Genomic DNA, 27,139 nt, shown 5'->3' on the forward strand with positions numbered 1-27,139 from the left:
ATGTCTTCAGAAGCTGTAGGGAATCAGAGACGCCACAACCCAGTGGACAGCATCTGCAGAAAGATCCAAACGATTCAACGTAGGGACCAAGAGGCCAACCCCACACTGCAGATCCCAAAATTCCAGTCCCGGAACTACGACAGCCCCCAGAGTAGCCTGAAAAAGAACCTGGAGGGGATGCTAAAAAACAGGACCATTAAGAATGAGAGGGACCTACTGTCCTTTGGAAGCCCAGCAGGCGACAGCTTGGTCTTCCAGGTCATCCCAGGCAGCTCTCCTTGCAAACAGTGGTCTTCAATTGCTCCAACTCCCAGCAACGCCACCTACACAATCTCTGGTCTGACTGCAGAAAAGAGCAGCAAGCCCTGGCCGCCTCGGTCTTGGGCACAGAGCTGCTCAACACCTGCCACCCAAACCGGGGAGAGCTATTTCGATTTCGCGCAGTATTCTGCAAATAGCAATGCTGAGTACAGGAGCAGATTTTGTGACAAAGCGGACGGAATTACAGCCAGCCCTGTGTCCTGTAATATAAACTTCTACACCCCCGCGCAAAGACTGGAGGGTGACAATCCCCGAGCTCTTGTGGTAAAAAGGCTTTCCATGGGTGAAGGCGTAGGTAAAGTAGTTAAAATACCAATCGGGCTTCTAGAAAGTCTTTATACTTGCCTCTGTACTACAGTTATATATTGGGTACACCAGCGGAAATCACCAATACCTGTTTTTTGATGATTGAGTTGTCACTGGGGGCAGGGGACAGGTTAATGGTACTTGGAGTTAGACATGATTCTGAGAGCCCTACTAAGGCTGTCACCAGGATATGATGACTAACTTAAAATATTGTAAAATGTGATTCTTAACAAAAACTTGAGTACACCAGTCCAACAATGTGTTGCACTAGTAACATTAATCAACAAAGCTGACCTTTCAGCAGAAATGTTTTGGTTCTCTTTTTTTTCCCCTCCCCTGTTTAGCTAGTAGACTTCCAACTGAAAAAAGAGCAGATTCCTATGCAGAAGTGAGCTTGATCTGTGAAGAAGATTTACTAGACACCATTTTTCATGCCTGTGACACAAAACGCAGAGGTAAGTAAATAGGTATTGAAGTTTACAAGCAGCGATAAGGAACCAATGTGGTGTCCCTCTTTTCTAGGCAAGGTATCTGTATCAAAGATAGTGGATTACCTCCGGCATACAACCAGTCGTGGATCTGAAGACAGCGGGCTTGAGGAACTGTGCAACATGTTGGACCCCGAGCGCAGGGACATCTCCATAGACCTGCCCACCTATCATGCCATCATGAAGGAGTGGATTGATGACTGCAGAAACAATGGGTCACTATTACATTTACATGCCCAAGAATTTGAGCACAAAAATAGTATACTACCTTGATGTAAACAAAAAACTACAGGAATGGAAGTAAGACTCCCTTTGCTTGGCAGTTTGATCCATTCCTGGTTTTACTATAAGTTTATTGAATCAATTGAGCTTGTTACCCTAACACTGGGGCTATTAAAACCTGGAATGGATGAAACTGCTGTGCAGTAGGAGTTTTATTTACATCTCTGCACTATTGATCCAAATGTTTATTTTGGGTGTACTGCAACATTAGCATCTGCACATAAATGCCAGTTACAGGCTCCAGGAAGATAGTCAGAAAGGTTGTTCTGCTGGTAATTATGTTTTGTTTAAAATGTTGAGGCTGACACCAGTGTAGGTGGGTGTAGACGCTGCTAGAATTTAGTAATGTGAGATTCATGAGTCATTATTAGTTGCACAAAGCAAAATACTCCTGCAAACACAATCATCTTGGGATCTTGATCTCATGTTAAAAGTAAGTAAAATAAATTAATAAATGCAAATAAATGATTGTCCCCAAATGCAAGCAATGAATGTTGATATTCTCGCAGCAAATGGTTTTGTGATCAGAGGGGCCTGAGACCTGATTAATCTATGAAAATAAAATTGTATTTAACATAACCATCTTTCTATAAACAGTGCAAGTTGACACTATACAAGTTTTGATAACATGATCCTGTGTGTCTTTGCAGAGATGAGGGTAGAGCAAGGGATGCAACAGAAGGTTCATCTCAGATACTACGGGAAAGCCTCTTGTCAGGTAAGAGCTTTGGGTTTGGTAATGAATGCTGGAGTGTTGCTTAAACCATGTTGACCTAGTCGTCTGTGCAGAACATAGTAAAAAATATTGGAAGTGTCATAGATAACCAAAAGTCTCCTGCATCCGCTATCAGAAAAAAAAAAAAGCAATTTCACAGCTAAAGAGAATTAAATGTCAGAGACAATGGTAATCTTGATAATTGTCCTTATTGTGGCCCTGTTTACAAATGATGATACAGTGGGTACATTGTTCAGTTTGCATGTAGTCATAGGGACACATTATTTGATAGTGGCTGAATTACTTTGTCAGGGGTGGGGATGAGTGAAGTGTTTTTTTTTTTTTCAGATCAATAATTGTATGACTGTTTTATTTATGAAGGAAGAAGATCTGCGTTGCTCAATGTGACTGTTGGAAGTTTAGAGGCATTTGGAGGAGAAGTCTCCAGAGGAGACTTGTAAGTAAAATCCTCACTAAATTACAGCATTGTTCACTGAAGGAAAAGGATTGTTTTTAAATGTCACTTGATATGTTGAAATTAGCTCTATCAGATAAAGAAATGTGTCAGTTCTTGTATACTTTTATCTGTTCTGTCTAAGTGTAACTAGATATGACCAATGTCACAGTTTGACATTTTACTGTGAACAGGACAATCTGTAACTATCTGACTCTCTTTTTTTCCACTTAATTAAATCCAAGCTATGTACTACATGTATTCTATCATTTTGAAGTACAATTTGGAAAGTTGTCTCTGGCAATAGTCTTATTGGATTAAAGAAATCACAATGCTAAGAACATAAACTGTTGAGTCCCAATGTATGTAGCTGTAAATGGTCAATGTAATAATTAAACATAAATAGGTTACATTTTTTTTTTTAAAAAAACAGCTTTTCTCACTTTGGTGCCAGAACTACAATGTTTGCTTGACACCAGATTGCATATCCTTTTTATGTAAAATATACAGTATGCATCTGGGAACTGGAGTTGTGTTTAATCATTTGGGCCAGCAAGTGTTCTATGAGTTTGTAAAGATTTGTTCGGATAGAAAGTCAAACCTGATCTTTCAATCTCCATGGGAACAGGGAGACGTCTGATTTAGTGTACTGTGTCGCTGATCTCCAATTCAACAACCAAAAACTACACAATGAGATGAGAAAACTGAAACTGGCTGTGGAGGTGATGGAGGAAGCAAATAATAAACTCCTGGAGGAGAAGGAGGTCTTCCGGGCCCAGGCTAAAAGGTATTGCTATCTATTTCAAGGTCCTGTTTCGATCGCATGGCTGTTGCAACTACTATTAACGTTGAGAACCTGTCAATGTGCCTCGACAAATCCCTTCCAAAAAATATTTTCAACAAACCTTTTTATATTGGATTGTGTGGTATTTTGGTGCGTCTTGACTTAAATATTAAAACTATTCATCTCTCAATAAATGTAACAGACATTTACTAAGGAAAGCCACATTTCTCATTCTGTCAGTTTTTGACAGTACGTTATATAAAATCAGTAACGTTGTTTAGTTAACATTGGGAAGTTTGTTAAATTGATGTTGAATGTTGTTTTAAACCACACTGAACCAGCGCTTGACTTTCTAGCTGCCTCAGCAACTGAATGTGGGTAGTCAGTTATCCTGTGGTTTTCTGCATTGCAGTGGCCAGCAGTCTGCTATAAAGGTGAAGGTATTGCAGGAAGAGCTGGAGGAAATGAAAGTAAATCTGAACAGCGCGGAGGAGAACAGAGTCAGAATCGTGGCTCAGAATAAACAGATGGTGAGGCCAACGGACTAAACTGTCTGAAAATTGTGTGTAAAAAAAACGAAAACAAATTTAGTCAATGAGGCAAAAAACTTTGTCGGAATGCGCTGTCAGTATTAATCTACCAGCATGCACCTGTATAAACCTTTGTATTGTTTTAGTTCTGTACTGTAACTTTCAGTATGTAGAACAGCAAAGCACTATTTGATTTGTTTATGCAATACACTATGTATCGCTTGCTATGTCAAGTTTCACAGTGTTCTCCATGTGAATACAGTAGCTTCCTGTTAATTGCTATTTCGTTTGCCTAACAAGTATGTGCAATTAACGTGAATATGCAATTATTCGGAACAGCTGTGTGGGTTCTTTTGTTGTAGTAGTAGTAGAAATAAATGTACTTCATGACCATCAGGGATGCAATTAAGTGTAATATACTATTTGGATAGTTTCTATATGCAACAGGTGCTATATATTTCAGTGTGTTGTGTTACAACCTGAAATCTTGATGCACTTAAATAGGATTTTTTTTCCTTTTGATTTATACAACCTACTCAACATGTTCAATATGTGAAAAAATGGGGGGGTGAAAAAGCAAATCATTTAAAAATAAAAACCTACAAAGTCTTCCTTAGATAAGTATTCACCCCCTTTGCTATTACACTCCTAAATAAGCTTAGGTGCAACCAATTGCCTTCAGAATTCACACAGTTATGTTAAGTTGAGTCCATCTGTGTGCAATAAAAGAGGTTCACATGATTTCAGAAAAATACACCTGTCTCTGTAAGGTTCCCACAGTTTGGGTAGTGAATTCATAGCAAAGATACCACCATGAAGACCAAGGAGCTTTCAAAACAACTCTGGAATAAAGTCGTGGAAAGTCACAGGGGAGGGGTATAAAAAGATTTCAAAGACATTGAATATCCCTTGAAGCACAGTCCAGTCAATCATTAAGAAGTGGAAGGTATATACAGCACCACCCAGAATCAGCTTAGGACAGGCCGTCCTCCCAAACTGAGCAGTTTGGGAGGAGGGTCTTGGTCAGAGAAGCCACCCAAAGGCCAATGACAACTCTGAAAAACCTACAACGTTCCATGGCTGAGATAGGAGAAAATGTTCACGTGTCAACAATAGCTGAGGATCTCCACAAATCTGGCCTGTATGGAAGAGTGGAAAGAAGGAAGCCATTTCTGAAAAAAGCCCATGTAAAATCTGGCTTGGAATTTGCAAAAAGGCATGTGGGAGACTCTGAAAAGATGTGGCAAAAGCTTCTGTGGTCTGATGAAACAAAAATTGAACTATTTGACCTGAATGTGAAACGTTATATCTGGCACAAACACAGCACGTCACTCGGGTAACACCATCGCTACTGTGAAGCATGGTGGTGGCAGCATCATGCTATGGGGATGCTTTTCATCGGCAGGGACTTGGAAGCTTGTCAGGGTAGAGGGCAAAATGGATGGAGCTAAATACAGGCAAATCCTTGATGAAAACCTGCTTCAGTCTGCAAAAGACCTAAGACTGGGACGAGATTCACCTTTCAGCAGGACAATGACCCCAAGCACACAGCCAAAGCGACACTGGAGTGGCTTAAAAACAAGAATGTGAATGTCCCAGTCAAAAAGTGAGTGGCCCAGTCAAAGCCCAGAGTTTAATCCAATTGAGAATCTGTGGCAAGACTTGGGAAGATTGCTGTCCACCAATGATCCCCATCCAACTTGACAGAGCTTGAACAATTTTGCCAAGAAGAATGGGCGCATATTGCACGATCCAGATGTGCAAATCTGGTAGAGACTTACCCCCCCCAAAAAAATCTAATTTTAAATGCATCAAGATTTCAGGTTGTAACACTGAAAATGTCCAGGGGGGGTGCTGAATACTTACTATAGGCACTGTTTGTGTGTGTGTATAATATATAGTGTGTGTAAATTAACTTTTCATCCAACAGCAAAGCTTCTAAATGTTATTCCGCTATCTTCTTTTTTTTTTGTTGTTGTTTTAACTTAAAACAGACCAATTATCTATCTATCTTTTACTCAATTTACAGGAAAAGGACAACCTTTCTTTAATCTTAAAGATAAGTTCTCTACAGGAAGAGGTATGTTAAACATTTACATGGTGGTTTGATTTCAATCCAATGCCTTTTAACCCTTCCTCTAGAACCGTGGCACGCTTTTCAGACCTTGATCAAATCAGATCATTCGTTACTTCATTGAAAATGTTTTGCATATAGTGGGACTGTAGGTTGTGGCGACCTACTCTTTGCTTTAGCAGTAAGAAAATTTGAATAGCTGAGTTCTTGTATTGCACAACCTCTGTTGAGGGATGCTCTTCTATATGATGTGCACTTAAATAAAAGGCTAAAGGTCAGAAAATGAAACCACCAACATGTGTTAGTTGATTTTTAAAAAAAGATTGTTTTTCTTTAATATTTTGGTGCTATCTTCCATCCCTCTTGTTTTACACAAACAGAACACAAGGAACTCAATGGATATTGATGGCCTGCAAAAGAAGATTGCTGATCTGTGCAATATCAATGCTGATCTTCAGGTAAGTCAGAGTGTGAATCAATGAATGTATATAGTTCTGCCATAAATCTGAAATGTATTCTGATTCATCAATAGAAATATAATTGGGACATGATTTATGCATTTATAAACATGTATTTATGTATTATTGCATCTGTATTTGTATCATTTAAATGTGTGTTTTATAATGGTGCAATCCGTGGGTTTGTTTCTATTCCTTTTTGTTTACAAAAAAATCTCTGATTTAACATTTTATAGATTTCCATGTTGGCTTTTGTGCCAGTTCATTTTGCTTCTTTTTTAAACTGCAAACCAAGCCATCATGCTATGAAAACAGTTTTTTCTCCTTAATTTCTTCCAGATGCAGGTGCATTCCTTTGAGAGTGTTGTCTGTAAAAAGAAAGCACTTCTGCTTGAGGTAATTTTTTTGTAGGTACTACTCCCTGCTGTGCACCACCCAAGAAGCAGTGTTAGTACTAATATGTAAATGGCCTTCAGCAGAAATATCTTTGGTGTTAGTGTAGAGGTGTGTTTCCAAACTAGTATATTTTATAATTAAAGATAAACTACTATAAATGTGTTTGTTTAAAATGACCTTTGACAGCAAAAACTGTAAACCGTACAATCAAAGTGATGAAAGGAAATTGATTGTTGACCATAAGGCATCTTTCATGGTTTTCTGTTTGGTTTTAACATGAAAACAAGGTCAGCATACTTTGTCCTTGTTGTGAAGTGTAGTTAATGAGGCAAGTAGTTTACTTCATGGAAGTGTTCTATTATACAGTATTTCCTGAACTGGTCATGAGAACAGTAATAGTCATAGAGACGTTCAGACATTAAAGACTGGGCTAGTTAAAAAGCCAAGGAACATTAGACTTAGATTAGATATAATTAAAATTGTATTTAAAAGAAGTTCACTTTAAACCAAAAACAAAAAAAAAGCATGCTGGAGAATATCAATTTCTGGTATTTTAACTCCACAGAAAAATATCCATATTCAGGAACTCAAAAGTACCATTGCTGAATATTCCTCAATAATGGAGGTAAGATGTTTTTCTTGGATCATTTCATTAATAAAATACTGATAATGATTAAGTGAATACTAAAAAAAAAAAAAAAAACAACCTAAACTGAGTTGTCTGTAGTGGGTGTCTTTGCTTTATTCAAGCAGATCCTTTGGAATGGGAGGTCTGTAAATTGTATGGCTCTTATGTTTTCTCCATTGAGATTTCTTTTCTTCCTGACAGCTCTTAAGAAATGAAAAGAATAAACTGGAAAACCACATCAACATGATGCAGCCCGACCTGGCTTCGTGAGTATTGACGGAGGCGATCAAGTAGTGGGCAGCGTATAATTGGCATCTGTGCCTTACCTGCACTCCTCTTCTACTGCTTCTAAATAGTTTCCTATTGACCTTTTCGCAGTGGCGGAATGAGCCTCTCATTGGCTTATAGACTGAACCAGAGCATTGCAGGGTCCTTGCACACTGAGCTGGCACTAGCTCAACAGTCTCCCGAGGTATGTGGGATGACATGAATAAGGTTTTAACAGATAAAAGTAACCAAAGCTGCACTTACATTCCTTCAAAATAATGTTCCTAACCTGGCAGGGGCTTAGTGTTGCAGCCAAATTTTGCATTGTATCAGCTGGATTGAAAATCTCCATCTACATCCCAGCTTGGCAAAAACATGTACTGCCTACTTCTACTTCAATTCAGAGTTTTCCTTTTTATAACCCTATGTTGTGTTTTTTAGGCAACTGGCAGGGAACGGATGTCACCCTCTTTATGTCACGCATCATCTTTAGATGAAACTTTGGATAGGGAAGTTCTGTTACTTCTGCAAGGCCCAATACCTGAGCAAATGTCAGCTGAATTCAAGACTATCATCCAAAAAATGGTAAGCCTTCCATTAAAGTCTTTTTACAATACTTTGTAATTAACAAAACAAAACCCCAGAAAATGACACTCAACTTGGGCCTGTGTCTATGAATTAATGTGTTAAAATAACTAGAAGCACGAATAATTATTGTGTATACGCTGCACTCCTGTTCGAGTCTGTGTGTCTAAACAGTATCTGCATTTAAAAAACTCCCACAGAAATGGGATGTCCATTACCCCAGTTCTAATAGTTGTTAATGGGCTCAGACACTTCACCATTCTAAAACCAATCCCGACTGGGAGTGTCTGTTTGCAAGTCTCATTATATACATAAACAAAAAGCAACAATTATGAGAAACTATTTACTGATTGGCGATTTTTATTTGACTGATCCAATGTCCCATTTAAATTTTAAACTAAAGTTTTAACACACTCTTTCTGTGAATGTGCGAATTTGCTATGTTATAAACCCATGTCTTACTGCAGCTAAGCATTGAATTGTTTTGTGGTGGTTTTCTTTTTTTTTCTTTAGCGTCAAGACTTTACTGAGGATGCCAATGCAGTTGTAGCATCATTAAAGCACGTACTTGAGTCACAAATAGGAAACAAAGCCACAGCCAAGACTAGGCTTGAGGTAAGTGAGAAAGGTTGACGTGTTTTCAAAGTTCAATGTAAAAAAGAAAATGCTCTTTGAAGAGTCTCTGAGACGTTACATACTTGTGGTTTTAAAAAAAAGAAACGGGTATCCTCTATTTTCAGCACTTGCAAGTAGGGGTGTGAAAATACACTACTGTCACTATACTATCTGTATCGCGATGCTGTATGTATCGCAGTACATTGGCTTCTTGTATGATGCATAATAAGATCAAATGGTCATTTTAATGGACAATTGTTTAGTCAAAAAATGAGAGTATGTAATCTTATCAAATATAAGGCACACTTATTCTTCAGTAATGAACCATTTACTGAATTACAACAAGCTGTATTGTGCTTTGGGTCTTGTTTCGCAATACATCTCTCTTCTAATATGATATATCTTGTAAAGAAAGTATTGCATTTTATCAATGCTTGCAATAGTGCAACGAAGAGGCTTTACATACAAAAATGGATGATCGTTTTCTAACCGTTTAAATATATTGTTTTAGTTTTAAAGACTGCTGAGGTCTGGCAGGTGTAGGGGTCCTTGTGAACAGTGTGTTTAAACTTTACCATATCGGGCCTCCATCACTTTTTCTAAATTGCTGCAATGTGTATTTGTATATGATTGTATGTGTGCATTTCAATGTAAGAAAAGACCGAGAAGATATATTGAATATGAAATTGGCCTAAACTGCCCTGAAGGCTAACCCCTATATTTGGCCTGCATATTTTTGTCAGTGTGTAATGCTTAGCTGATATTTTAACATTTAAACTATTAACCCTCTTTCTGTGGACAGTGAAGATGTTGTCCTGGAATGTGCTACTATGAAAGTTGCGATTTAACAGAAGTAATCGGAAAGGCTTTTGTTAATTCAAAATGCTTAACTACTTAACTAGCCTGAAGTGGAAACTGTCATAGTTTGCAAATCTTTCTAATCAAAACTACATCGATTTGTGGACACATTAGCCAGAATAATATAATAATTGCAGCACTACAGTGTTTTAAATAAAATTTGCAGTGTAAGGAATACAGTAAACCATACCAGAATGTGTTTTTTGTTTTGCAACATGAAAAGACAATCTACACCATTCTCACTGAGCAGCATCTGAACCAGTAAAAAAAAAAAAAGGTTGGGGTTTTTGACACTTTTTAAAAATATTTTGTGCAGGCTTTAGAGAGACAACTGGAAGAGAAAAGGAGCTTTTGGATTGAGAATCTCCAGCAGCTAGACCAACATAAATCTTCTGTGGAAAAAGAATTAATTAAAATGGCAAGTCATTTGCGGAGGTCCAGGACAGAGATTATTCACTTGAAGAAGGATCTGTCTTCCAGGTGAGAGCAATGCAGCAACGTTATGGGAATTGAATGTTTCACATAGAAGTATGTCAACTGTGCAAGAAGAGATTATACTTATTCTTCTTTTTTTTTTCACAACTACATCTGTACTTTTTGTAGGAAGTTATGAATGTTGCAATGTGTGTGTTTGTTTTTTTTTTACGTCTGCTTCAACGGTGTAACGCATGGCTAATGGTATGTATAGGCATTTTTAGTCTCTGGTTTAATTAAAAGGAACTGCAGATGTATCGAGTCATGAATAATAAAGTTCTTGAAACCAGAAAATAATATGTATAGATTTTATTTTTTTTAATGGGCTGTTTTACACAAGTAACATATTCAAGAAATGTGTAGTTAATCTATATGGTAAACATATAGTTCTTTGAGAGTCTTATTGATGTAGTTGTGTGTGACCTGGAGGGTCTTGGCTAGATAAAGTATGTGGAAACTACATATATCACGATTGGTCACAAACCCAATAACAACCACATGGGTAATTGTCTCCAAGAGAACGTTTGCAGTGTTCTTGCACTTTTAAAATGCACCACAATTGTTTTTAATTGAACCTACCCTGAGCTCTGCAATTTGAAGTTGAGCAAATTGCAACAGAAATGATTGAATACAAAGACCATTTAATGCAATATCATCCCACCCCCAAAGCAGAAGTGATTGGTTGATTGGGCGGCAGATGGCCCCATGGTTATGGAACCACATTGTATGGCCAAGGAGAAATACCCAGGTGTCGGGCTTTTCTTAAATGTCAGTGACAACTTGTGGTTTTGCCTCACTCCACACCACAGACTTCAAGAACTGGAGGCTCCAAAGCAGCTTCAAGAAGAAGCCGAGGATTGGGCAGTCAGAAAGCAGCATGAGCTCAGAGATGTGGCCTCACAAACGAAGCCCTCGGAGCAGCAGCAACAGGTAAAGGAGGAGGCTGAGCGGGGAGGGAGACCCTTCACAGTGCAGGAACTTGCCAAGATTCAATCTCTTGTCTAGTGTGTCCCCATTCCTGTTATAACAGTATAGAGCAAAGCAGATTATAGCTCTTGGTGAAGTGGTTTTTGTAGATCTGTGAAATATGAGGAAGTTAAGGTGTAGGAGGCTGAGTGGGTGGTTCTATCACTGAATTTAAGCAGCTTTTTTTTTTTTTTTTAGCACCTCCTAACCACAAAAATATGTTCAACCATGCAAAGCAAAAGTAATAAAAACTCAGATGTGAAAGGTGGGTTTAAAGAAGATGTTTTTGTAAGCTTCAAGGCACTTGTTTTCCCATATTGGTGGGGAGATTCTTTTAGGCTAATGGAGCATGTCGGCTACTTTAAGGCAATGGGCATAGTTTGGTCTTCAGCTGTATAGATTTTTCATGCTGTGCGTTCAGGTTACAGATGAGACCACAGCTCCTGACACCATATGGAACGAAGTCGATGCTCTAAGATGTCAACTGGAGGAAACAGTTTGTGAGAAACAGAAGCTCCAGGATAATATCTGTTCCCTGTCAGTCAGTTATCAGGCACTTCAGCAGAAAATTGATGAGCAACAGAGTAAGTACCACTAACAGTGTTGCAAAGTGCTGGATAATAATTGAAATACTTCTGGTTGTGACTGAAATGGTGTGCATTTCAGTCTCACTAATATGAGAGAGAATGAAATGCCATTAATAAATGCCTTCTGATCTCCATTTCTGCTTCTATTACTGCAGAATATAAAGTCACTAGACTATTTTGATGTACACATCTGCTCACTGTAGTTATACTTAAGCAACTCCTGTCATACTGTACTTTTTGCGTTAGATTGCCATGACAAGGTTCCAGTTCATATAAGCAATAATATAGTGTAGCTGTTAGTCAAATACTTTGTGAAATGTGTATGATGTTCGACAAAAATAAGTGGAAATGGTATGACTCTTTTTTTTTTTCTTTCCATTGTTGCATTATTTAATTTAGTGAAACGAGGATGATAAAGCAGAAGTGGGCACTTAATGTTTCATTTGTCATTTCAGATTTTCAATCATTCCAAAATAGCCTAAAACATTTTGTTAATGTCCATTTCGTGGTGGTTCTGAGATTTTTTCCCCTTCATACTTTGTGCAAAAAAAATGTATGTTACGTTCAGCAACCGTTACTGATACTTTCTGATTTTACAGTATCTTTGAAGATAACTAATGTATACAGTTAAATGACAGGCGTGTCCATTGCACCCACCCACCCACACTTTGCATTTGATTATTTAATCAAAAATGCAATGTGTGCCGTGATTTTGTTAGATTGTGGAAAGAAAACAGAGATATGCATTTAGTTGATTTAGAACAGTACTAGGTTGAGTTCTGGATATATCATATTAATGTGTATGTGTCACTTTCCTTTCTTAATCCTATATGACAATCGCACTACATTGCACTGGATTATCAAGAGATTAATTTTTTTTTTTTTCCTCACAAAATAAATGATAGTTCTGTCTGAATAAAACAAACTGCATTACTAGAGTAGCCCTGTTCTTGAGTGAAATTGTTTTGTTTGGGATTTGATGAAAGTATTTAAAGTTTTCCCTCATGTTTCATATTGCGAATATGAAGAGATTATTGTAAAGAAATGTCACTAACGAGCCATGTGACCATGTACAAATAACACTTGGAAGAATTTAGACATTTTACACAAGTTTCCAAAGTTAATTTGTGGAAATGTAAATTCTTCACACTGTTTTAATGATGCAGGTTGAAACTTACCATGAGTCTTAAATGGTGGTTGCCCAGTTAAAGAATAACACCAAGGCAAATCCTTACTCGTCTGAATTTATCTAGGACAATTCTTAGAGCATCGTCCTAGTATATTTTCTAAATGCTGCTGTCTAATCATTTTTTGCATTGGGATGTAATGTCCATCAAGCATTAAAATCAAACTGAACTTGGCCTAAAATGAGAACCTTCAGTAGTATCTTAATTTTTTTTTTTTTTTTTTTTTGTGGAAGTATGTGCATTTAAAATGTTTCCCCTTGTTCTGGTTTATTAAATTTGGAAATCTGAACTAGCCTGGATTATCTTGCATATCTTAAAGCTAATGGAAATGCTAGTGATCCTTGAAACCTAACAATGTGTTAAGACTAAAAGCAGGTTCCCCATTGCACTGATAAATGACCCCTACCTTCTATAACTTCTAATGAGAAATGTCTCATGCTGTCAAATGTCCAAAGCATCTCACACTTTGTGTAAAAATAATCAGAATATCAGTTTAACGTGTCACTTGTTGAATTGAGTCACATTGCTGCATGTTGGAAAGGGTGAGTATTCGTGGCAGTTAGGTATGATGATTTGTTATAAATTAATCCAAACATCTAAGCCCTTTTAAGGGAATCCCCTTTGAGTTTTTTTTTTTTTTTTTTTTTTTTGCTGAAGAAAAGTGCTTGCTGGGGAGGGGGGGGGGATTTAGGTTGAGAGCAGGTTGTTTAATACTGAAATTGTTTAACTATTAATTTATTTCAAATGTTCTGTATTTTGCACATTGACAAATATTTTTCATGTCAATGTTTGTCTTTTTAGAATTAGGCTTAATTTATATAATACTCAATCTTATGCACCTCACTGTAACTAACAGGGAATTTCTAACCATGTTTCTGTTTTTTATTATTGCTCCCTAAACCATTATCATTCGCTATTAATGTAAATAAGTTAATTTACAGTGCATATTTTAAACTAAGGTGCATTCATGGAAGCTGACCTAATACTGATCCCTGTGGTACTTCACTGGTTATCTCTCTCCATTTTGAGGTTTCTCCTCCAATCAGTCCTTTCTGTTTTCTACATGTTAACCACTCCCTAATCCATGTACATGCATTGAATCCCTACTGCACTCGGTTTGCAAATTAATCTTTTATGAAGGGACTTTGTCAAAAGCTTTCTGGAAATCTAAATAAACCATGTCATATGCTTTGCAGTTATCCATTATGAATGTTGCATCCTCAAAAAAATCAAGCAGGCTAGTTAGACATGATCGCCCTTTCCTAAAACCATGCTGACTCTCCCAGGATACTGTTACCATATAGGTAATTTTCCATTTTGGATCTTATTATAGTTTCCATAAGTTTACATATAGGTCAGGCTTATTGGTATGTAGTTACCTGGTTCGGTTTTGTTTCCCTTTTTGTGGATCAGTATTACGTTTGCAATTTTCCAGTCTGTCGGTACAACCCCTGTGTCAAGAGACTATTGCATGATCTTGGTTAGCTGTTTGTAAATAACTTCTTTCATTTCTTTGAGTACTATTGGGATGATCTCGTCCATCCCTTGGGATTTGTTTATTTTAAGAGCTCCTAGTCCCTTTAACACTTCTGCCTTAGGTGGTTTGCAGTAGTTTTGGTTCTTGCAATGCATCCTTGTTAGTTTTCAAGGTGTGGGTCAGTTATCTAGGAAATTGGCTGGTCAGACTGTCTATGAATACAATAATTATACTGTATTTTTCCATAATAGTATACAAACAGTTTTCCTTATTCCTGCTAAGTACACCTTTGTATGAAACCTACTTTTTGTGGTAGTATTTTACTTTTCTGCATATGTATGCACAGTTAATACTTGGGTAAATTCAGTAATTCTGTAGTTAAATTTTTTTAAGATTTTTTTGTGTTAATTTGTATTTATTCCCCCCCCCCCCCCCCCCCCCCCCACCCTCCCACCCTCCCCCCCCCCCAAAAAAAAAAAAAAAAAAATCTAGCTACAGTTCATTCACTGAGTGAGAAGTTATTTAAAGGGCAGCTCTGTGGATTGCTTTGTCAGGTAAGACCTGCTTTTCTCTTTACTCACTCAATGACCAACTTTTAAATTCTTTTTTTAAGCATGTGTTTTCATTTTTAATACAAATATGTATTTCCGGAAATCTAAGAATTTCATATTTCAACCTCTCCACTGAAAAACAATTAATAAAGGAAGTTGAATCCAAAGGTGCATTTTAGTCATCTTGTGAAATTTCATCGGAATGTTACTATATGTGTTTAATTTCTCTAAACATGAAACAAAACTTTCCCTCATTTGCCCACGTCGACACAATTATTGAGAACCAAGAGCAGCTTCTCTGACAGTTTAATATAAAACTAGTTGTATTTTGTCTGTCAATATTTTTTAGAAGTCAAGTATCATTTAAATTTATTCTTCATGCTGAATTGTTATTGTTTTTGTGTTTTGTTAAAACCATTCTTGTGGTTGTTCCTCTAGTTTATCTACATAAATGTGGATGCAACTGATGTTACTTGTGGGTAGCCTTTGTGCAGTGTCATCCCACACATTGCATAACATTAAAACCTAGGAATTATTTTGTTTATTTTTCCTGATGAAATCCTAGGGAGTTTCAAGGATAATCGAGACTGGTAGGAACTCTAGCCTTAAGACAAAGGCTGACTAGTTTTATTGTAGTATCACTTAATAATTTTATTGTAGTATCACTGAGTTCTGCTGAGGAGGTACATCAGGCAATAGGATTCTCAATGCTTAACATGTGAGCTTTAGGGCGGCATTTGCAAAACAAATGTATTCAAATATAATCTGACATGTTTTGTAGGTGGGCATGTATTCCACAGTTGCGGTGTTGCAATTCATCTTTCAATGTAATCCTTAATCAGAAATACAGTAAATAAACTGTAGCCCCAGATTACTATCAATATCAATATAAATACATGCTAGTGCAGAAGCGCGTGTTCCATATTTTATTTTAATGAAGCTGGCCTTGTCATGCCAACACTGGTCTAAAACTGCTACTGCAGATTTGCTATAACATGTACCTAATTTTTATTCAGTTTATGTATCTATTGCATGCAGTCCTGAATGTAGACATTAATTGGAGTATTATTTGATTTTCTAGCAAGAACATAGGTGCCAGAAAGGCTTAAGGGCTGGAGAAGCTGCCCTGCATGGCAGCCGGACCACACTGTGCACGTCAATGAGTCAAGATGCCTCTTGCTGGTACACACCCTTAATAGGTAAGAGACCAAGATCTTTATCACTTAGCAACGTTTGATTTAATCCACAACTTTAATGACCCATGCAGGTTGTTTATTGGTAGTCCATAAAAACCTTTGAAAACTCTTTATATATTATATATATATATATATATATATATATATATATATATATATATATATATATATATATATATATATATATATATATTGTAAAAGATCCTCGCACTCTCACGGTTCGTTGCCCCTTTGAAAAGCAGACCCAGGAAACTCTCAGTGACATGGATTTTTTATGGAGCTTTTAATAAACACAAACCAAATAAACAAAACAATTCAAACAAAACAAACACCTAGCTCTTTCTTGAGCACTAATTTACATGTTAACACCGGTGCAGGGATTACTAAACAATAATGATTAAATGTCTTAATTGTGGTCCAACGTCCCCATAATTGATTGTAATTTTGTTTCGCACCGTAAAGTGTACAAAACCGTACCCCCCTGTTATATATATATATATATATATATATATATATATATATATATATATATATATATATATATATATTATATATATATATATATAATATCTATAGATATATATATATATTATATATAATGTTGTAGTTTCTATACTGTAGCTGCAGAAAAGGTAGACTACAATTTAATAAATTGCATAAAGGTTTGAAAACCCAGCCGCATTGTTTAAAAAGACACAAGAAAACTAGCTGCCTTGTTGAGTACAGCCACCACTGTATACTGAGATAATATTGGTGGTGTTTGGTGTACTGTATAACTTACTGGGTTGTCTGAAGTAACAGGTAGTTGTGTGGACATAGTATGCTTTCTCTTAACAGATGCACTGACATTGGAACTCCTTCAGCTTGATCCAAGACTACAGACACAGAAATTAAAACGACCAAGTGTGAAACTCCAGGAGTGTAAACCAATAGTTCTGAAAAGAACAGCTGGAACCCAAGTGCTAAACAGGTTGGTGAACAACTTTTTATGCAGTGTTAAGCCACATGCCTGTATGTTATAGGGAATATGATTATATTTTTACAACATAGACAATGTTTGACTTTGCGGATTGTATGCCTAATTTTATACTGGAATAAGATGAACGATGCTTTTGCAATCAAGTGCAAATTTAATCTGTAGCATAATTAAATTATTGTGAATGCAATTGCCAACTCCAATTGTATATTCTGGTTTAAAAATGGCGCATTTATGTAAATAAAATTTATTTATTTAGAAATGTAAAACAACCTTCTGTCTGGTGGTTTTAGATTTTACCCATATCCTGTTTGGCCCACAGAGTATTCCTCTTGTGCTAGGAGAGTCTGCACCTTTGCAATGCAAAGCAGTGTTTTTGCTTTCCGGGCGCTCTTGTGAGAGCCCTTTTTGTAATGGTTTAAGATTTCAGCAGGATTAGTTTTGCATATGTTGATCACTGCTGGAGTTCCACAGTGCAGCTGAGTTTTATTTATTGACAGTCAACACTACTTGCATGGAAAGAGAAGTGCAGCTATTTTTTTTCCCCTCATCGTTTTGTTCCAGGTGTGAAGTATCTTCTCTTAGTGTTGAAGCTATAGAAGACCTGTCCATCACCAGCATGAGTGAAGTAAAGGTTTGTTTTCATAAATTACATTTGAGAGAACTTGCTTCCTTTTTTTGTTTTTTTTTTGTGACAGAGTAGCTGTGATGTGTGGCACTTCCTCATTTTCTTTTCATTTTTTTTTTTGCTTTTATCGCAAAAATAAACCTGTATGTAAAGTACCTCCTATCAGGAAGCACAACATATTTTGTTTGTCTGCTTGCCTAATATTACATTAAATTCAGAATGTCTTCAGTAAGTCAGTAAAAGGGAGACCAACATTTTTTGAGCTAAGATACCCTGCTTGTGTGCCCTGTGTGGTGTTGCCACTATCATAGAGATGTTAAAGCAATGGTAAAGATTCTCTCTACTCTCGGACTATCTGGAAGTATTTCTGTCGGCTAACTGTAGGCTAAGGTTTAATGGCCTTGTATGGGTAATGACTCCTGCCTGCTTAAGTTTGACTACACCCTAATGTATGTTTGGTATGGTTTTGAAGAGTGTCCAGACTTTGTCTACCCAGGACTTGTAGCTTTTCCAGTCCTGTGGAAGCACACGTGTGTCCTTTGTTGGCATTAGTTTACATATATCTGCACTAATGTGCCTAATATGGTTTAAAAATTGTATTTTATTTTTTGGGGAAGGGAGGTCCAGGATATACAATCTTTTATTGAAGGAGGGAGTTTCTTGCATGTTTTACTCTTGCTACAATCTGCAGTAGATTAGACATAATCTGCTGGGGGGTGGGGGTGTTACACTGTCAGTTGTTCAAAGATAATGATTAGTGAATGAATGTTATGTACTTCTAACTAAAGATCATTACAAATGTAAAATAAAAAGCAATTTAAATGGGCTATTGTAGTTATCGACTTGCAAAAGAATGACAGTATTTTTATACAGTTAGTGTAAAGTAAGTCTTGAATGTACTCCTGCAGACCGCAAAAACATTAAGTTTAACACAAGCAGTGCTTTTGGTCTAATTCAGTAACCTCTATAAAGTAGTTGCTTGTCTTGGATCCTGGAAGAAAAATAGTAATAATGCTTCAATCAAATAGTCTTTGTTCTGATTTCTACTCGCACGTGATTTGAAACTGATTTTGTTTTTTATTCACATCAGGAAACTGCAGCAGACCAGTCATCTGTCAGCGCTGTGCCGTTAAACAGGTTTGTGTCTCTTTCACTGTATTCCAAAATATTGCTGTGATATGGTTTTATTTCATCTTCCTTCTAGTAGATAGTATCTTGCTTTTTTTCAGTGACAACCAGGTGAAAGCTCCAGTGCAGGATACAGCTCCAATTGCTCCAGGAAGACCCGAGATGACAGGTGCGAGGGAATTTTAAGGTCATGCAGACTGTGCGAGACCTGCTAAGAGATTGCTTATGATAGAGGAGTGTACCAATTCAAATTATTGTGTTTTTGGTTTAGGTGGAGAGTCACAGGAGGAGACCGGTCAAGGGGGGAGAAGGTCTAAGACAACAACTGGGAAACCCAAAGAAGGAATTGAAAGTGTTTTTCTGAATAAAAGCCTGTTGGGTATTTAATTTCATTTTTGTTCATTCTACTCAACTTTTTGTTTTCTGTTCTACCTTTTTGTATGTGTTGCATATGTAGTGTTTTACGTTTTAATATTCTGTATCTTTGGTGAAAGAACTTGAATGATTTTTTGAAAAGTAGTAACATTTTATATTAGGTTTTACAGCTGTTGCTCATTGAGGCACTGAAGTTTTTTATTGCTTTTAAATTCTCGTTTGCATGAACTTTACATTTTATTATTGCTTTTGCACTTTTGCATTCTGCTGTGAATAGTTTGCATATGATTAAGTCTAGAAGCAGTGTTGTTGTTCTACATCAATTTGATGCTCTGATGTTTTCTGGGAGACATACTTTCTAATGTTCCTGTCACTACATTTTAAAAAAAAAATAATGAAATACACCCGACTACAATTGCATAAGGAAGTGTCTTTGTACTATAGCAGGAAATGTCACATTGCAATAGTAACTTATTGTAGTGCAATACGTGTTTTTAAAATAGATGTCATAAACACCTTTCACATGATTTGATTTGTAAAATGTGAATGCATGTCACTAACTATAAAGTTCTGTCTATTTGGATCTAGTGTTTTATATACTTTTTTGTATCTTGGTAACAACATATGTTCTAAAACCTCAAGGAAATATAATGGATGTGCAAGATTTTTTGACAGTCTTGCTAATACAAGTTTCAGGTTCTGTATTCTGAAACCTAATTCATAGATTACAACGTTTTTTTATTTTTTTTTATATGCAATTAGATAACTAAAGTAACTGGGGGGATTTCTAAATAACCCATTCTGGTCACCTGGTTAGGTTTAGAATTTGCATGAAGGATGTTGAATAGTCCTTTTAATTAATTAATTGATTTTGTTTTACTTATATGGTACTTACAAAGTGTATGATGGAACTTTTTGTTTCAATAACAGATTGAACAAACTAAATATTGTGTGTGTAAATTGAAGTTCAGTACGATTAGCTAGTTCCTTAAGCTTGTTGGCATGCTAATATGGGGAAGTGACTCTGGGAGGTAGGTCAGGAGAGCAAGGTGATCTAATATCGTGTTTTGCTAAATCTGTATGAATATATAGCCACATTTGGGTTGATCATATCCTTTTATTGTTCATGTATTTATTTATAGTGGATCCATTTCCAAGTGATGGGAGTCTGAGTGCTAATGTGCCAAAGGAAGAAATGTTGATAACCAGAAGTAACTTTAAAATGAACCTGGTAAAGTCTGTCTTTTAAACTTTTTTTTTTGTAATTACTGTAGTTTTGGACCTCTGCAGCATTAAAGAAGTGTGTCTGCATGTTTTTAGGGGCAATATTGCATTATACCACGTAGCATTTCTTGCAAATACAAACCTTGATTACCAAAGTTTAGACTGGTGGCTTAGGGACTTGAATGCACACCTCACATAACTAACAGCCTTTGAAAAGTGTAGTATATATAGATATATATTTCAGGAGGGTAAAAGTCATCATCTGGTATATCTCCACAACTTCTGATAGACAGGGTATCACCTGTCGGAAACATAAAAATTTTAATGAAGTACAATAGTACTGTATGTATTTGCAGTTCCCTTTTAATTCACAGAAGTCACGTGCCAATGACTTAAATGTATTATTTTAGGAACTTAAGGGTATGGAGGCTATTGACGAACACAAAGGACAGGAACCACCGAGCAATTCCACAACTGACTCTGTAAAAGGTACAGGGCCTGAACAAATGTGTGTGTGTGGGGGGGGTTATGTTTTGATTTTTGTATTAACATACTCCTGTAAGAACTCAAAAGTAGCCATATTAATGCATAAACCCAGTACCTTGCTAGTGAAACAGCACTTTCTGAAGATTTACATTAAATAGCAATGTGCAAAATAGTACATATTTCTAACATAAATAGTCACATACTAGGTCCTCCTTATCCTGTAACAATCTCATGGTTATGTCAAAATGCATTCTGAAACTTTTTTATAGGAGGCTAGGAGTGTAATAAGGGCTTGAAGACTGGAGCAAAAGCATTAGTTGTCGTGTTCACCGTGTACTGTGTGACTGACCTGTGGGTCAGTTTGGTATCCCTTTAAGGTATGAGAGTTAATGAGTGCAGGCACCGGTTAAAAATGCTCATATAAAATCAAATTATACTCCAATGCGCTCTGGAACAATCCTAGGAGGCTGGGCGTATATGATAATTTTGGTGAAGATAGGTGGAAAATCAAGGCAATTATCGTGTTTTACCTGGTATAGTGTGACAGATGGAAACAATCCGTGTAGAAGGGTCTATGCCTTTTTTTTTTTTTTTTGAGGACTCTAAACTGCAAAGGCAGTAGAGAACAGCCAACAACACTATCAGTGGTACATCTGGAATGGATGTGTACAAGATAGAACATTACTAAATAAGTATTATTTATAATAAATAATAAATATCACTTTATTGGGGTCTGATGTTTTGACAACTGCCTTTAACAAGTAGAACAAGGTGGGGAAAATGGGGATAAAGGTCTAAATAGATGTTTCTGTGTTTTGAATATTTTGGATGAACAGTATATTGGTTGGTTAAGGCATTCTAGTTTTTAAATGAACTGTCGGAAGCTTCTAGCAATCTGAACAGCATTAAGAAGGTTTTTTGTTGTTGTTTTTGTTTGTTTTTCTCCTTGTAGCTAATGCGGACAATGAAAACGAGGAAACCAAGAAAATCAGTACTCCAAAAAAAGACGACAAAAACATGTACGTATATATAATTGGAAACCTAGTTTTAATAAAGAAATTCCTCCTTCCTCTCAATTTTTCACATTATAATAATTCTAAACATTATGAATGAGTACAGTGAGATTGTTGAATAGGACATAATAGATCGAAGAGCTTTTTTTTTTTTTGCTTGAACACTTTTTTTTCTTTTATAGTTTGTCTCCCAATGATAAGGAAATTGAGGTGAGTGTTTTGCTAAAATGAATTTAATTTTATTCTAAACCCTTCAGTGATTTTTTTTTTTTGTTCTCTATGTCCATCAACCAATAAGTCACTTTGGAGCCCCTTACTGGGCAGGATTAGTATTTCAAGCACAATTATTTCACATGGCTTCGGGGCTGTTAAACAGGATATAAAACTGTAGCTGCCTTCCTGTGGTCCTCCTGAGAATTTTTCTTGATTGATGATATTTGCAATACAAATGGTTGTTTTATCAGGCTGAATTTCATAGTTTATCACTGGGCTTCAAATGTGACGCATTTACTTTGGACAAACGACTAAGGCTGGAAGAGCGATCCAGGGACCTGGCTGAAGGGAATTTGAAGAAAGAGGTCAACAACTGTAACATGCTGTTGGAGGTGAGACCTGTAGGATTTTAAAATTTTTTTTGAGTTTTCAGTTTTGCAAGTAAGTGTCTTAAATGGTAGGCCCAGAACTGATGCTGAATGTGTCCTCAGCAGTGTTTTTAAAGTTCATGGTTTGCTCTTAACCCATCAAACTTAAAATGCCTTTTTATTCAATTTCAAAGTTCTATAATAACTTCAACTGTTTGTATAGAGTTTGTCAGTAGTGCTCTGTTTTTTGGGGTTTTTTTTTCCATCTCTCTCAGTAAACCCCATCAGCTACAACTATACTATTTTGCTGCTATGTCTGCAATTCAGTGCTTAAGAAATTCCTGTTAGGATTTCAAGTTTAGATACAGTAACAAAACAGTTACGAATATCTTAGTCCTTTTAACCGGTCGGGGGGGGGGGGGGGGGGGGGGGGGGGGGTGTCATTGTTAGTGTAAGGAAACTCTGTGTTGCTTTCTAAAAGGCAATACCTGTTGTGTGTTCTACTCGTCAGACTCTGATCCCGCTGTGTGAAGATGATAACCAGTCACTGGAGATTGTCCAAAGGCTGCAGAAGAATTTGGACATCCTCAACCAGTCCATGACCAGAGTCTCAACAAGGGCTGAATTGGTTGGCGCGATTCACCAGGTGATACGGCTTGTTTGTGGGCAAGGGGAGGGGGAGAGACATTCTTCAAGGGTGGTGGTTTATTTTAACTTTGAATGGGGTGAAGCCCACATAAGACTAAATTATGTGGTGTAAAGGCAGTTTCTGGTCATAATCAACAGCGAGGTGGCAGGTAAAATTAGTTAAAGTGGAAAAACAAGTCTAGAAAACTAAACTGTAGATAGACAGATTTTATAAGGGCTACTGTTTTGGTTTTTATTTCATTTTTCGGTGCTTTATTTTTTTGCTATTTTCAAGTTATATGTAAATCTTTTTTTCGGGGGTTTCGCTTTATATATACTGTACTGTGTGAAATTTTTTTCAGTTACTTTCGTTTGTTTTATGTAACAATATGTGTAGTAGCTTGACAGTACTTGCACACTTCAATTGTACCTTTAATCCTTATGGGCACAGGCATATTCTGGAGTATCTGCGTATTTAGGCTTTTTTTTTTTTTTTATTACATTTTGCCACAATTTGCAATTCTGTTTTAAATTCCATGATATTCCCTATAGAACTGTATAGAAGCCCTAATTACAAGGCACTTGCAAGAAAGTTATTATTGTTAACGAGTGGTAAGAAGATGTTAAAGTTTTTAAAAAACGTAAATTCAAACAACTACAATACCTACATGTGAAAGTAATTTTAATACTATAAAACTGTGCATTTTAATTTATTTTTGCTTTCAGGAGAGCCGTGTCTGTAAAGCTGTAGAAGTCATGATCCAGCATGTGGAGAATCTGAAACGGCTGTACACAAAGGAGCATACAGAGCTAGAGGAACTAAAAGAATCATTGTTGCAGAATGAAAGATCTTTTGGGTCTAACCTAGACAAAGGTAGGAAACTATTTCAGTTTAAGCCACCTTGGAAGCATGGGTGTAGTTTGACTTTCATAATGGGGGGGGTGCTGAAGAGTGAGGCAACATTTAATATTGTCACAACCCGGTTCATATTTGAATGCAGTAAGTTACTGGAGATTAGCCAAACAATTTCAGTTAAGTCTTTTTAAAAATAAAAGCTCTGTTACAGCTACCTTCCCCAGTTTTGGATCAAAACCAGCAACAGATGGGTCTTTATCAGGCCTCTCCTCTGCTGGCCACTGGGGCTAGTGCCGACCTGCTAATGAGAAAATAATTCTTATTTGTCTTTACTTAAATATTTCCCTGCTTAAATCAGGATGTGTCAAGGATGGGGTAAAACAAACCAAAACATTGGGTGCTTCCCATTGTTTGCATTGGGGATTGTCAGTGGGTCGAGGGAAGGCAGGTTTGGGTGGGCTTATCTCCTCCAAGCCCTAGTCAAATGCTGCCCATGCTTCTAAATTTCTATTTTACAAGAGATTTCAGGCTTCTGGATTTTAACATATGGGTGGCTGTTTTTGTATTAAGTACTTGGATTTTTCTTTTTTTTTTTTTTCTTAGATGATTTGAGAAATAAGAGGTTTCCAGGTTCCCAATATTATAAGGTAGGTTAAATTGATTTATTCTATTTTAGTACAACACAGAAATGTGTATATAAAACACATTAAGTGTGATCTGAGCTTCGTACAAAAATACCAATGTGTTAGTTATCTGGTTTTTGCTCTTGTGGAAAATGTCATGTTAGATGGGTTTCGTATATAACTTTAGCAGGTCACTTTGACTTAATAAATAAAGGGAGCTCAATATATAATTAAACCGTTTTTCCATCACGCAGCCTTCCTCCCAACGTCGGGTGAGCATTGCAGCCATGCCGAGAAACAGTGGAGGTCCTGTTCATTTTGACCTGGTAAGCAATTTCTTACTACTTGTACAGACTTTTTAATACTGATAGTCAGATTGTGTGTGAAGGTACTGTAGAGCACACTGAGTGCTGTAAACACAATCAGTATGCCATTTTGTTTATGTTCTAACGTACTGTGGTGTGTTATGCACATAATAGTAAAGATCTGTCATTTACCTAATTTATTTTCAAACAATGTTTTATTCATTTTCTTAAGGTGTAAAACTTTTTACATATCTGTGCAAATTCTGTTATCTTTAAGCAAAAGTTCCATGCAAATGCAGAAACTGAAGCCAATGACAAATTGTCAAGGAGACCTAGCACCTGGTATGTATCATTTGTGTGTGTGTCTGTCTGGATGTTGGATCCTGAATTTTATGTGTCGGTAAATATCTAAACAAACTACATTACCCAGGCAGAACATTTGTGGATCCAATTCTAGATTCAATATTAATTTCTATTTGAAGTTAACACTTTCTGTAGTTAAAGAAGTAATCATGCTGATGTATTTTGGTATTAAAATAATGTTTCAGGAGGTTGTTGGGTGTGAAGCCAAATCCTCGTCCTACTTTACAACGGTTCATTAGCTCTTGTACATGGGCAGAATCTGATGAACCCTCATTAATGAAAGGGTGAGAATTACTTTTATGCATACTAATCTTCTATTTCTCACTCGCTATTATTGAAAACTTGCCATCAGAAAAATCCCATTCATAAATATTGTAAGAAATCATAAGAGAACAGCTGTTAATAACTGGTCAATTCATGGATGAATGGATTAAATATACTACCCTTTAAACACCTCTAAGCAGCCATTTAAGATTTGAAATACTCCCATGTTTAATAGGACTAAAGAAATGTTTAGTACTACTGTACATTATTGTACTTCATAAGAATGTGATAAAAGTAACATACTTTTGTAATTAAACTACAAATGTTTGTTGAATAACACAACTTTTGCAGGCATGAACATGAAACAGAATCCCCTCCAACAGAGGAAAAGAAAGAGGAAATTCAGGAACGAAAGCCAAGCCTCTCAGAAAAGAGAAATATAATATCATCAGTTTCTATTACTTCCACAATGTTAGTTTAAGACTTTTTTGTTTAGCAATTCTGCTTTAGCCCCAACTAAACTCTTGCTTTGCCGTGCAATCTACAACATGCAGAAAAAGCAATTGCATCTTCATCCAGCTGCTTTGCTCTTTTGGGTGAAGCAGGAAGCAATTTTTCTGCTGTGGGAGCTTTAACCCTTTCAGTCCTGAATTACTTTTGTTGAGCTGAAGAATGGACTCCTTTTATTGAGTATACATGAGAACAGGACAATTTTTATGTATTTTTTTACTTTTGTACACTACCTCAGGCTGGGGCGTAGGAGTCCTGTGAGGTTCCAACTTGATTTCTGACAGCATATGTTAACATGGCGCCAAGATGAGACGGGACCTTGATGTCCCGTCAGGACTGAAAGGGTTAATCAGTAATTTAGATATCAGAAACCCATTACTGGAAGGTTTCGCTTTCCTAATCTTTACTCTGGACAGAAATAATGATTGCGCTACGGTGGTTTTACAGTTTGGCTGTTTTTTTTTTACTGCTTTTAAGTGTATTGACAGTATGTTGTGTGTGTTAAATTTGATGCATTGAATACCTTTTATTTTCACAGCTATGACAAGATATCTTCATATATTGCTGATTTCCAAAGCTCTCTTTCTAAGACCAACAAAAGACTATGGATTTCGCTTATTATGGTTATACTTTTTGCTGCTGTCATTGGCCTGATCGCTAGCTTTGCCTTCCAACCGTCTGCAGAGGCGGCTCCTGTGGGGACTGGGGACTCTTGGATGTCGATTCAGCAGCTTCTGTGGCCTTATACTGGACTTAGACACAATGGCCAGCCTCCTGTATAACAGTCGTCTATAGTGTGATGCTTTTTAGTAGTTCACTTAGTATTTAAACTGAGAACCATGATATTCCTATTGTATGTAATATATTTAGTTACAATTGAGTTGTGTGGCAGCAGTTTTTTAGAACACTAAGTACACCCTTGTTGATGTTGTTGGTTTTACAGCACTGTGAATCATTTTACACCATATAAGAGGGATTTGG

The 27,139-nt window shown here is 36.7% G+C and overlaps 1 protein-coding gene across 1 annotated transcript; it reads left to right on the forward strand.

Moving 5' to 3' along the window:
- Nucleotides 1-27,100, forward strand: LOC121317811 (lymphoid-restricted membrane protein). Its single transcript, XM_041253915.1, has 38 exons — nt 1-616; nt 972-1,082; nt 1,150-1,330; nt 2,048-2,115; nt 2,494-2,569; nt 3,195-3,353; nt 3,763-3,880; nt 5,910-5,960; nt 6,335-6,412; nt 6,752-6,808; nt 7,374-7,433; nt 7,638-7,702; nt 7,815-7,908; nt 8,145-8,288; nt 8,802-8,903; nt 10,078-10,241; nt 11,045-11,165; nt 11,593-11,785; nt 14,945-15,006; nt 16,085-16,202; nt 17,037-17,169; nt 17,740-17,809; nt 18,894-18,940; nt 19,033-19,100; nt 19,203-19,310; nt 20,449-20,537; nt 20,941-21,019; nt 21,969-22,035; nt 22,212-22,239; nt 22,494-22,634; nt 23,122-23,256; nt 23,964-24,111; nt 24,697-24,740; nt 24,971-25,042; nt 25,299-25,363; nt 25,570-25,668; nt 26,000-26,119; nt 26,697-27,100. Exons 1-38 carry the CDS (start codon nt 1-3, stop codon nt 26,938-26,940), a joined length of 4,395 nt encoding a protein of 1,464 aa, XP_041109849.1. The 3' UTR covers nt 26,941-27,100.
- The last annotated feature ends 39 nt before the right edge of the window (nt 27,101-27,139 follow it).

This window comes from Polyodon spathula, chromosome 7, assembly GCF_017654505.1.
Source record: "Polyodon spathula isolate WHYD16114869_AA chromosome 7, ASM1765450v1, whole genome shotgun sequence".
NCBI classification, from domain to species: Eukaryota; Metazoa; Chordata; class Actinopteri; order Acipenseriformes; family Polyodontidae; genus Polyodon; species Polyodon spathula.